The 12,123-nt window shown below is 42.0% G+C and overlaps 1 protein-coding gene across 1 annotated transcript; it reads right to left on the reverse strand.

The window, feature by feature from the left end:
• Positions 1-488: 488 nt before the first annotated feature.
• tpm1 (tropomyosin 1 (alpha)) lies at positions 489-9,635 on the reverse strand. The gene is made up of 10 exons (XM_083763651.1): positions 9,419-9,635; positions 8,591-8,716; positions 5,113-5,246; positions 4,467-4,584; positions 4,075-4,145; positions 3,191-3,266; positions 2,928-2,990; positions 2,739-2,808; positions 1,962-2,040; positions 489-798 (listed from the first exon to the last, which is right to left on the reverse strand). Exons 1-10 carry the CDS (start codon positions 9,530-9,532, stop codon positions 795-797), a joined length of 855 nt encoding a protein of 284 aa, XP_083619777.1. The 5' UTR covers positions 9,533-9,635; the 3' UTR covers positions 489-794.
• Between the last annotated feature and the right edge of the window lie 2,488 nt (positions 9,636-12,123).

Consider the following 12,123-nt stretch of genomic DNA (forward strand, 5'->3'; position numbering starts at 1 on the left):
ATGAGTCATCTCTAGCATCCCAATGGATTCAAACAATCCGTCATCCTAAAGTACTTCGTCCACCACCACCACGATGAGGCTAAACAGATCCTACAAAAGCCTAATTGATGCTTCTCGTGACTATAATTAACCAGTTGAAAATACATCCCTCGTCCAACAGCATGTCTCACAGCACTTCTTCCACTGAAGCACAAATTAGGCTATACTGCACTATATCCTCTCAATTTCCAACGATTACTCCACCTGGCCACATTCTCTGTAACAATCCAATGCCAATTCATGCTTTTCAAAACATTTCCAATGTCTTCTACTCCTGCCACAATACTAAAGGTGTTGAAAAGTGCTAGCATGCATCAGTTTTAAAATCATGAGCAGTCGCAACTCAGTTCAGCTACTATGGTTGCAATGCTGCTGCGAAATTGAGAGACTATACTTGGAACTAGTAAAACGGTCTTCAGTTTCACAAACAAACAATGAAATACATAAAATCAAGGCTTACTGGTTTTATTTGAGCCATGAGAATAGAAAAAAAAGGAACGTTGAAAAAAGAAAAAGGACAGATTAAAGAGATACAGCTTACATAGAAGGAAAGGACGTTTATTTTTACACAACGCAGAGAGATTCTAAGATTCTGTACAAGAGATGGGATCCAACTAACGTTGACATGAGGTGAAAACATGAGGAGAGGAAAGCAAAAAAGACAGAGAGGGGCTGGGAAAATGGAGAGCAGGCTGGAGAGAGCGGACAGATGCCGCTCAGCCGGCAGGAGGCGTCTTTGATGTGTTGTGAACAATTTATCTGTGTGGAAGAGAAGAAGTAGAGTGAGCCAGGGGGGCTTGCTGGACGAGAAGGGGCAGTGAAATATTGGGATGCGCACCACAAATCCACCCAGAATGTCGACACGGCAGAACCACGATGCACCTCCTAACCACTTAAGATTTTTGAAAATGTTCAACTTTAATGTCAAGCCCCAAAAATGGACACCAGTTTAAAAGTGGATACACATTCAGATTCAACGCACAAAGTCAAGGTTGGAATAACCAGCCCTTGATTGTTGTTGAATTGTGTGGAGAAGCACACCAAGTCATTCTTAAAACAGTGTACCATGTGAATCTCACATGGGGAGACCAGCCAGGATGATGGTAGACCATGACATTTCAACCGATAAAATGGTGCAACAAGAAAGGCCTTTCTTCCAGACAGAAGTAGACCATGTTAGTAGTCAAAACAAGTGACAGGGAGTGAGTTATGCTTGATAGAGAGGGATTAACCCTGGACTACAATCATAATCAACAAGACTCATTAAAAGTTGAATACAATCTAGTGCATTTCAACAGAATTCTCACATGCAGGAGATCTTTACAAAACTATAGTCAATACTTAATTAAGAATAATAAAGACAAAAAAAAGGGGAAATGTACAAACTCACACAGAACACTGATTACCTTCAACTTAAAAGTAATGCAGCTGAAACAACACTGATTACTTTAAATTTAAAGAGTAATGCAGTCGAAAGAGAATAAACCCCTAAATAAAGAACCCCTCCATACTGTCTTCTGTTCAAACAAGGACTGACACGGCTGACGCAATACAGCATTTCTTCATAGCCACACTCGTCAAGGAGGAAGTATATGAGACTTACGGTTATTGTGGTTTCATTTTTGACTATACAGCAGTGGCTTTTAATACCACCTAAGTATTATACTTGGCCTATACAAATCATTTTGTATGTTTAGCTGGATGAATAGTCTCAAAATTTTAGGAACAGAGACAGATGGAGGAAGGTCTTGCTATAATGAATACATGTATTCATGAATACATGAATACATGAGCACAGGCAGGACATGAGAGGGTGACAAGCAGAGTGCTTGAATTTAGAGGGGAAGTGGGGGTTGGGTGTGTGGACTGTGGAGGGGGTGACAAAGGGCACACGCAGGCAGGAGTAGGTGGTGGTGAATTACATGGAGGTCATGTCGTTGAGGGCGTGGTCCAGCTCCTCGCTGATGGCCTTGTACTTGAGTTTCTGGGCATACAACTCATCTATTGGGGTGGCAGTGGGTACAGGTGAGGTGAGGTGGTGGGAGGGGATGGCAGCATACATGGAAAGGAAGGAGGTGAAGAGTGGAGCAACCAGGCCACAAGAGAGAGAAGATACACAAGCCATGACAGGCAGACAAACAAAAACGGGAAAAGAGAAGGAAGTTATAGCAGAGGACGACAGAATAGAATTGTAACAGAGGCCATGGCAAATTCCTACACGCGTTCCAAGGAATGTAACACCCATTTCCATACCAAAACAGAAACCGCCTCGGCCTTCATAATTACTCTGACAGCCATGTGAAACATTCTTCTACCCACACATGATTTACCTTCACCCCTTGCCCCAAGTCAATAATCTACCAGTAATACTGCAGATCCTGATAAGAAGTAAACATATCCGAACACTGTGAAGCCATAACTCACTTCCACCTACAGAAACAAAATACACTATACCAGCAAAGTTATGGACCGCGACAAGAAGATATATAGCTGGGTTTGAAAAAGAACAGCAATGAATATAAAGGGAGGAAATGGAAATGGTTCTGAAACAAATAAATGAATAGGCTTAAGCAGAGAGAAAAAAAATTGTAACAACCACTTACCCTCATGAATGTGACTTAAAACGTAATGATACTGAGGAAAAATACTGAGGAAAGTTCTACAATACCATTCTGAAGTGAAAATTAAGAAAATCATACCTTCCAAGTCATCAATGGTCTTCTCAAGCTTGGCTACTGATCTCTCAGCGAACTCAGCACGAGTCTCAGCCTGTGGTGGAGGGACAGATTTAATGAGAACTCTTTCACTGTGTCATGCTGATCCTACAGCAAGTATATAATAACATGGCCTCCGGCCAACATCTCCAGATAAAGCCCTGGGAAACTTGCCTCCTTCAGTTTGTCTGTGAGGACCTTGATCTCCTCCTCGTACTTGTCCTCCTTCTGCGAGTACTGTAAGCCGGAAAATAGTAAAACGAGTCAAACACATGAATGGAAATTTGTCTGCTTATTTTCATACATGGAAGATGGTCGCTGCCTATGAAATAAGGACTTCTGTGTGGCACTCCAGGCTCTTTTGTTCCCTACCCACCAAGGACATGGAGGAGCTGAGGGATTCAATGGGCATGCATTGGTCTACAAGCCACACATACCTTCTCAGCCTGGGCCTCCAGTGACTTCAGGGTGTTGGTCACAGTTTTCAACTCTTCCTCAAGCTCAGCGCATTTGCTGGTGTTTTAGACAAGGGGAGGGGGGTCAAGTGCAAAAGAATAGAAGGATGGGAGGAAACAGAAAGGATGACAAAGTCGGGGGAATAAAGAAGTACACAGACCAGGGGATAGACACAAAAAGGGATAGGAAAAGTAAGAAGAGGGGTAGAGGAAAGAAAAAACAAAAAAGTAAGAACTAAGTAGATTCAAAGAAGAGAGAACCCCAAAGTGCCCCAACGGGGCAGGAATGTGATGTTTTTTAGTAGTCTAAAAGTAAAAGTAAACATGCTTTAGTATAAAAGTTAGTTTATGTAGTTAATATATTTCACATAAGTCTCTTTAAATATGAGAGTTTAAATTGTTGCACACATCCTGCCAAGTTAGAGCTGTGAAAGGGTAAAAGATGCCCGGAATAAAATAAATAAGCGTGAATAATGAAAAGCAACAAACAAACAAGACAGAGATTTCATTCAACAAGGTGAATGAAAGTCAAAAGAGAAGAGACTCCTACCAAAGATGCATCTATCGTTATGTCTGCAGTACCTTTGTAATGGATGAGTCTAGTGTTTTTAGGCTGTGCTCCAAAACTCTGAGCTGTTCATCTGCTCCTCGAGTCCGTCTGTTAGTGGTTGTGGCATACGATACCCAAAGCCAGTCAAACCACAGTGTGCATGCAAATGACCAGCACATGCAATAAGAACAAAGGGCACATTGCACATATTGAGAACAGGTCTTTGTGTTTTGTGGATTAGTTATTATAAAACCAGCTGTTAAGAAACCTCAGCAGCCATGCAGGTTAGAAGTGTCGATGTGTGTAGAGGTCTTACCCCTCGTTAAGCTCAGCGCGCTCCTCTGTACGTTCCAGCTCACTCTCAACGATGACGAGCTTACGTGCGACCTTTAGGTGTAGCACAACAAGTGTTACAATACAGTCAATACACACCAAATGGTATTAATTTAACTCTGAGAGTGTACAAATGGACCCAAATGGACCCTTACGGTTCCATTTGGGTACATTTGCACACTCAGAGTTGACGCTCTGGATTTTATTATAATATTTTTGTAACTTAGCGATATGTACAGTAGTGTGTAGGTTGGCAACTTGGCATGTATACTTTGTGATTACAGATGAAAGACTTCAATCTTTTTAATATTTATGATTGCAAGCATGGAAGCATGGGGTGGCTCCTGTAAGTCTGCCAACATCTGGGAAACTCGCCTCCTCGTATTTGCGGTCAGCCTCCTCAGCGATGTGTTTGGCCTCTTTAAGCTGGATCTCCTGCAGCTCCATCTTCTCCTCGTCCTTCATGGCCCTGTTCTCAATGACCTTCATGCCTCTGTGAGAGGAACAAACAGACAGGAGGCGTTAAGAGTCACCTACACTCATGTAAAAAGCTGCAACTTAACTCGGATCAATGCGCCCGCCCGGACAGGCAGACAGAACGCAGTTGGGAAGATGCCCGACACGGGACCTCCCGGAGGACACACATTAATACTGGGAGGTGAATCTTTAATATGCCCTTCCAAAGTCAAGGGCTGACAGATTCCCCCTGCAGCAGAGGTAGGGGATATAGTATAGTTTTACATTTGAGATGACAGTAAAGGACTGTACAGTACACTGTCAGGCTCTGCTACTGTGAAGACATTAAGCTCTGCTGCACAGAGGGGCCGTTTGTATCCAAAACAAAAGCAAAGGGAAACACAGCCACATGGCCTATTTATCCACAGCATCCCAGTCTGCCTGCCACTGAATACGGCTCATGTTTGCTCAAATGCAACAGTCTGGGGAGCTGCTTGAGCAAAATGTACACAAAAGGAGAACAATAAAGAGATTCCAAATGTGTGTCTGTCTAAAAGGAACCCACCTCTCACTCTCATCAGCAGCCTTCTCAGCCTCCTCCAGCTTGGTCAGGGCGGTTGCCAGACGCTCCTGAGCGCGATCCAACTCCTCCTCAACGAGCTGGATACGTCTGTTAAGGGAAGCGACATCGGCCTCAGCCTGATGAGGAAGAAGAGGAGATGAGAATGTAAGAAATGTTGAAGATCAGGGTTTACACACTGATATATACACACACACACACATCTACACACAAAGGCGTTTGCACAAATACAAAACATCAACGCAAAGAATGCAGGCGAGTTTGATTTTTTCCACTATGCCCTAATGTCTACAGTACTATGCAGCGTCAATTCCAAGTGTCTTAACATTAATCCTGATGCTATTTTTTGGGTATGCCATTATCTAGGTGAAATTTATGTTTAATAATAATAACGTTTTTAAATAGCCAAAGAATAAAATAGGGCTTAAGTGGTTAAGAGTTAAATTAACAAACACTCCAGAGTTTACAGTGCAATTGACATTTTTGGCCCTGAGCTGAAAGTAAACATTGTTAAAATGCTTCTCAATGAGAATCTCTAATGAGAACAACGTCCCAGGATGCAAGAAGGTTGAATACCTAGCCTCATTAGTCAAGCCCCTGGAGAACAAGGCTGGGGGCTATTCAACTGTACTACTACTGTCAATGCACACACAATCACAGATTTGTCCCACAGTGTTTTATAATTATTCTGTACTTTACTCAATTTTACACAACCGTAGGGTGTAAGAAGTACTGCAAGTTAAAACGGAATTCGTATATTTAAGGATGGTCATCATTAAGAGACGTAGGGGCCGATTCATACTCCAATTTTACCGCTGTTTCGGCACTGTAGTGCTTACAATAGAAAATGTGTGGTGAGGCAGTGCAATCCACTGTAGTGTGTGTGTGTGTGTGTGTGTGTGTGTGTGTGTGTGTGTGTGTGTGTGTGTGTTAAGAAGACAAACTCCAAGGTCTCTTCACCTCGCTAGCCTAGTAACTCACTCTGTAAAGACTAGGGCAAAGTGCACCAAGTCATGAATAGTGACAAAAGAGAGTCGTGACTGTAGTTACCAGTGAACCACAGATAAATGTATCAGCTCAAACACTGGTTTCAACTCCGCCCCCCAAAAAACACCCCATGTTTGCTCAAATCTACTAAAGATAGGCCATACATTGGCTTGTCGAGATTATAGTACTGCAGTTAAAACATCTTTTCTACATAGATTTATATTTATTTCCCTCTCCTAATAGCTGCTGCATGGTTTCTCATAGTAGGAAGTTAAATCACTCTTTGAACAGAACACCCCTTGCCCTTATAAGGGCATTGTATAGGCTACACTACACAGCAATGCACTGGTTCCTCCATGCATTTCCTGGTGAGGAAATGCATGCAGAACAATATTAATGTCACTGCAACAAAAATGCATCGATGCTTGACCATCTGTAACCAAAGAGGCTGTTGCAATGCAGCGGGGAAACTGATCACTTACCCTGGGCTAACGTTAGTCTGGGCAATAAAACCGTGATGTGGGACTGACATACACCTTGTAGGATTAAATAAACTCAGTTTACAGCACTGCGGGGTAGCAGACGTTCCCCTATGGAGGAGGGCTACGTGCTATAGCATCGCATCCCCTCCAAATACGTATTCATATTTTTTACAGGTTACGTATAGCAGATGACACGACCGCCATAATAACTGATTTTCTAAAATAATGGTAAACATGCTTACGTCTTCTCTGCTTTTCCTCTGCGAGAGCAATTCTCTTTGTAATGTCTCGGCTCTCTCTTCAGCACCGTCTGCCTGCTCTTGCAGGGTTTTGATTTTTCGCTTAACTGACTCCACCGTCGCTAGTCCAGGCATTGTTATTAAACAACGATGATAACGATAACAAATACTAAAATTGGTTGTTACTGCAGAGAAGTCCCTTAACTGACATGTGGCCAAAAATGACGCCTTGGAATGCCCTGTGTTCTGCGTGAAGACAGGCTGAACAGTGCGCCAGCTTTTTAAAGACGCACTCAACAGTGGCAAGTCATTTCCACCGGAAGTAACAATGTTTACACAATGACTCTTTTTAGTGTTTAGCATAAGCATTATGCTGCTGTGTGCATCTGCGGTGTACGCGTATTAAATATGAATGAGCGACACTTGGTTTTTAAACTAATATTGTCACTTTAATTGCTAGAACGCACCCAGTATACTATTATACTGAGCATCCATCAGGCTCTATTGGATTGATGGCGAGGTTTCTTAGGTTGAGCTACATCGCCCTCTGCCGGACGTGCCTGAGAAGTACACATAAGTGGTGGAAATACTGTACCAGGCCGGTTCAATGGATAGCCTATTGGTCGATCCATAGTATAAACTGCTGCTGATATGCGTAATCTTACATGACGGTTGTTTACCTAAACTGCCCACATTTTGACTGTCATCTTTCTCAGTGATACATTGTTGAACGTTGTTTTTTGTCAGAATGACATTGTCATATGTTTAATGTTTGTGCAACATGACTAAACCCATTTTTTTCCTAGTGGTTCTGACATCTGTTGAGTTGATGTTTTCAGTCAGCCTATTTCCAAGAGGATTTGAGTCGTTTTGAAAATATATGGCTAATAATACGATATCTAAAAAAGTACAAATAAATAAATAAATAAATTATCTTTTTTGAAAATATATAACTTTAATTAACATTTTGCATGGGCGTGTTCACTCTCAATGATACTGTAGGCCTACTGTAGGCCTATAGTGTTTTTTTTAAGCATTGGCATAGTTTTCATTTCATTTGTATTATCGAAACATTTTCAAATATTCTGTAGCCTATAGGTGTTCAGATTATTTGAGAACTGGAGATTAAATTAATTATTCATTGAATGAAGATTTTTCAATAATTTGTCTAAATATACATTTCCTTGAACTGTAATCCTGTCGCACTCGCAAGACTTGGCCACAGCCCCGAAATGTGCGCTCTATCTTGACCATATAAAGCAGTGCGCTATATTTATCCATGCGCTTCTGCGCTCCGGGAAGACTGTGGCTTCTTTCTGCAAGTTCACTTTGTGATATAGGCCTACCAAAGAGTTCACGACAATGAACATATCTACAATTTATAGCCCAAATAAATACAATAAATTAGATTTTGGATAGGTCTCTAGCCATACATTCTTTGCGTCGAATCGTGAGTGATTGTGGATTGTGAGCCAGTGAACAGTGAAACGAAAACTCAACAGTAACATTAACATAACATGATTTGCTGTCAGTAATAAACTGGGCAAGTGTGCAACGCCTATACCCAACCCACTAACCCAGGTAATGCATCCCAAGATCCCAATTAGAACGTATATAGCCTAAGTCCAGTCACGTTAATGCTGTCGTTTCACAAACTCACAGTGACAAAACAGGACGTGCCAAAGATGTGAAGAGAAAGCTATTAAAGTGCAGGAATAAATGGTGCATTATTTTGTGTCGAACTTCATTACTTACGTCAGCGGCCTTCTTGTCGGCCACCTCAAGTTTCTCCTGGGCGTCTTTAAGAGCCTCGGAGTACTTGTCCAACTCATCCTCAGTTCCCTTGAGCTTCTTCTGCAGAGCTACCAGGTCATCCTCAAGCTGAGGTGCGCGTGTTTTTAAGTGCAGATAGTTTTCAGAGGTGACCAGCGGGAAAGTGCGTGAGGTGCAGGGCGCACAGGGCGCACAGAGCGCATGACAGAGACAAGACGGACAGACAGATGGAGAAGAGAGAATGGAGATAAAAGTTAGAAGAACTCATGCAAGTGGAATGGATTACCTTCGCCGCCACCTCATCGGCGCTCAGCAACTTTTCCTCCGCAGCCTGGAACTCCTCAAACACTTTATCTCTTTCGTCTTCGGTAATGCGTAATTTCTTTTCCATCTCTCTCATTTCATCCTCTAACTATACATGCATATAAAGAAAAGGCATAACTTACTCAATTAAGTAGCTATACGTTTTAGAATTACAACAAAACATGCATTAACTAAAATAGATTTATTCTTCACTAGAGTCAATTCATTAAACTACTAGGCCTATACATTAAGCTAACATCATTATTGGCATCATTCACTTTCACACCACCAATTGGCCAGTTGAGACGATTAAGAATATCCCCCAAAAAACAAGGAAAAAAATGCTTATTCTTAATTTTAAATCCTTATTCGGAATCATCGGTGAAATCAGTTAATCCATATTAGGAGACGATCCATTTAACCGAAGTGCTGCGGATCTCATGCAGCCACCGGTACTCCTGCTTTTTTCTACAGTTCTTTGGGATGTTCCAAAAAACAAATGCCGACCTGTTTGCTCCTGTCCTCGGCGGCTTTCTTGTCTCCCTCTGCCTGCTCAGCTCTGTCCAAGGCATTCTCCTTGTCGAGCTTAAGCATCTGCATCTTCTTCTTAATGGCATCCATGGCTGTTTATTTGTGTTGTTACTGCACGAAAGAAATCGAGGAGAGGAGGTTTCGAGCGTCTGTGCCGAACTGAACGCAAAGCTGGAGTGCGAGCTCTTCCTGACTGTGCCCTGTCAAATATGTACTTTCAAGGGGGGGCCACTGGATTCCTTTGGACATCCACTACTTTTTTGGAGTGGGCGTGCGCGGTGCCTTCAGCGTGCCCTGTCGTTTTTTTTAAGGATCAGCTCTGCGATTCGTCGCTTCCAGACATTTGACCGCTGATATGCCTATATATGGGGTGTGATGGGCAAGCCAACAGCTCCATACAGAAAGCCTTCCTATTCCCAATGTAATAAAAGCCACTGAACTGAACGGACTGAGAAGATGGAGGCAGTTAACTTGAGGGCCACTGGCTGGATGCAGCTTCTATTATCTGTAGTGCAGAAGTGTGTAACAAGTTGGTGGTTGTGTCTTTATTCAGCATCATCTAATGCAATTATATAATTTACGACATCACTTTATTCTTGATTAGGTTTGGCTTTCATGCTGTCATGTCCTACACCTGTCCTGACACCTATCCTAATCCTGGGGTAACTCGCCTTACCATTCAGCTATTTCTCATTTTGGGCCCTGGCAGGCTGGGATCTGGACCAAGAGAAGCTCTGGTCAGGCTTTCATCAGCTACAGCTACTGTGTGCAGAGACTCTTCCTCTGGGATGCATAGCATTAGTCCAGTAAAATAGCTTCTGTCAGTGAGAGACTGAAGTCAAACAGGCCCTAGAGTCATTGTTCACAGTCTGAGATGTGTAAAATATCTAGGGAGGGATTAGGGAGGTGAATAGCCTAGTTAGGCTACCTGATAATATATTGGATATCTGTACACTGTTGATGTGTGGCTGTAGCTGAGTAGCCCTCTAGGGGCAGTCAAATTAGATGGTATTTGTAGGCTAACCTAATTATAGCCACCAAGCAGTTGTTCGTTGAAGAAGAGAAATGTTAAATATACTATAAACTTTTAATGTCACTAATCCACCAATCAATTTATATTTTATATTGATATTGTATTTTATTATTTTTAAGTGTGGAAGATGTTCTATTATATGGTTTATAACACAAACAGTTTACTGCCAGTATGATAAGACTATAGCCTACATACATGGGTTCTTACATAGCCTGCTCTTTGCAAAGATTCTCAAGCAGATATTTTTAGTATTGCCTTCTTAAACACCTGTCTTGGGCATGCAGTAAAGTGTTACCAATATACTCTCTGCCAAGTAGAGCTGCTATGGGATATGCCCTGAAAATAATCCACAGCTATAGTAACCTACCTAATGTTGTGTCTGTTTCTTATGTCATTACATTGGTAGTACAGCCTGCATAAATAACTATCAGCAATAAAAGCATGCATTGCATGTGTACTGTCAAGTTTAAAATTGTCATACACTGAGCGACCTGGGAACCCATTTAAAAGGTTTTTTCTTTTTGCCTCTGGAGGCTCTTCCTCCTTTTTTGTGTAAAACAGGAACTCGGTTTGGCTCCTCCCCTTTCTTCGTCCATATCCTCCTGGGTGCTTCTGTGTTTATTTCTACTAACAGCAACATTACAGGTTTAAGCCAGCAGTTTGTTGATAGGACAGTAGACTGATATGACAGGAAATGGGGAGAGAGATGGGGATGCAGCAAGTGACACGCAGCAAAGGTTGTCTGGATCGGGATTCGAACCTGTGACACGCTATCAGGCTGGCAGCCTAGGGTCCCCGGACCACCACGCCGGGGGCCAGGCCGAGAGATTCACTTTTGAATGCCAAACAAAACAAAGGTTTATATCGAGGTCTGATAATCCTGCAAGCACCTGTTGTACAGTCTCAGGCATTTATTAAAAGGAATACTGATAATAGGTGGCGAAATAGTGTCAACCAAGTCCTGGGTTCGATTACGGTTGGGTATACCTATGTTGTGTCCTTGTTCCTCTCAGCCCTCCGTTTCCTGTCTCACTGCTGTTCTATTTGAAGAACAAACAAAAAAAATGAAAAGAAACAAAGGTTGTAGGTTAAGGTTTGTCTTTGTTTGTGGTCAGCTTCTCCCTATTATTTTCCAGAATACCAATCTTGGCAGAGTGTGTGTTCTGTTACACTTCTTCTTTCATGCATTTCTCAACGCGTGAGCAATGTGGTAAAATGTTTGTGAGGTAAAATGTTTACTCGATTATATCACAAACTGTACAGTATAGTACAAACAAGTCCAAAGTGTTATAAAGTGTAGATTATACCATTACATTTTATTACTGACAGTAAGCACTTTGGGCCTGCATGACTTTCTTCTTTACTTTTGAATTGCAATTTGATCTAATACTAATTGTATAGTAGTTTCACTACTCAGGGGAGGTCTGTGGTGGCATGCTGGATTTGCTGAGGCATTCTGGGAATGAAAATAACCTCCATTATCATGTTTTCCTTCAACATATTGAAACTGTAAAAATAGCCCTAGGTCCAATGAGCCTGCTTTGAAGTGAGCAGTCACAAAGCTTTTTCTCTTGTCTAGAGTTGCCTTCCAAACTCAGATGTTGGAAAATTAGAGGTAATGGAAGCGTTACTGTGCTCACACATACAG

Source organism: Protomyctophum parallelum (assembly GCF_964188405.1).
Source record: "Protomyctophum parallelum genome assembly, chromosome: 4".
NCBI classification, from domain to species: Eukaryota; Metazoa; Chordata; class Actinopteri; order Myctophiformes; family Myctophidae; genus Protomyctophum; species Protomyctophum parallelum.

Excerpts from the sequence above, each read along its gene's own strand:
- tpm1 (XM_083763651.1), bottom strand. The coding sequence starts at position 9,532 with ATGGATGCCATTAAGAAGAAGATGCAGATGCTTAAGCTCGACAAGGAG. Across the intron at positions 4,146-4,466 it reads CTGACCGCAAATACGAGGAG|GTCGCACGTAAGCTCGTCAT; the intron begins GCGAGTTTCCCA and ends CTACACCTAAAG. Across the intron at positions 2,041-2,738 it reads GACCATTGATGACTTGGAAG|ATGAGTTGTATGCCCAGAAA; the intron begins GTATGATTTTCT and ends CCACCCCAATAG.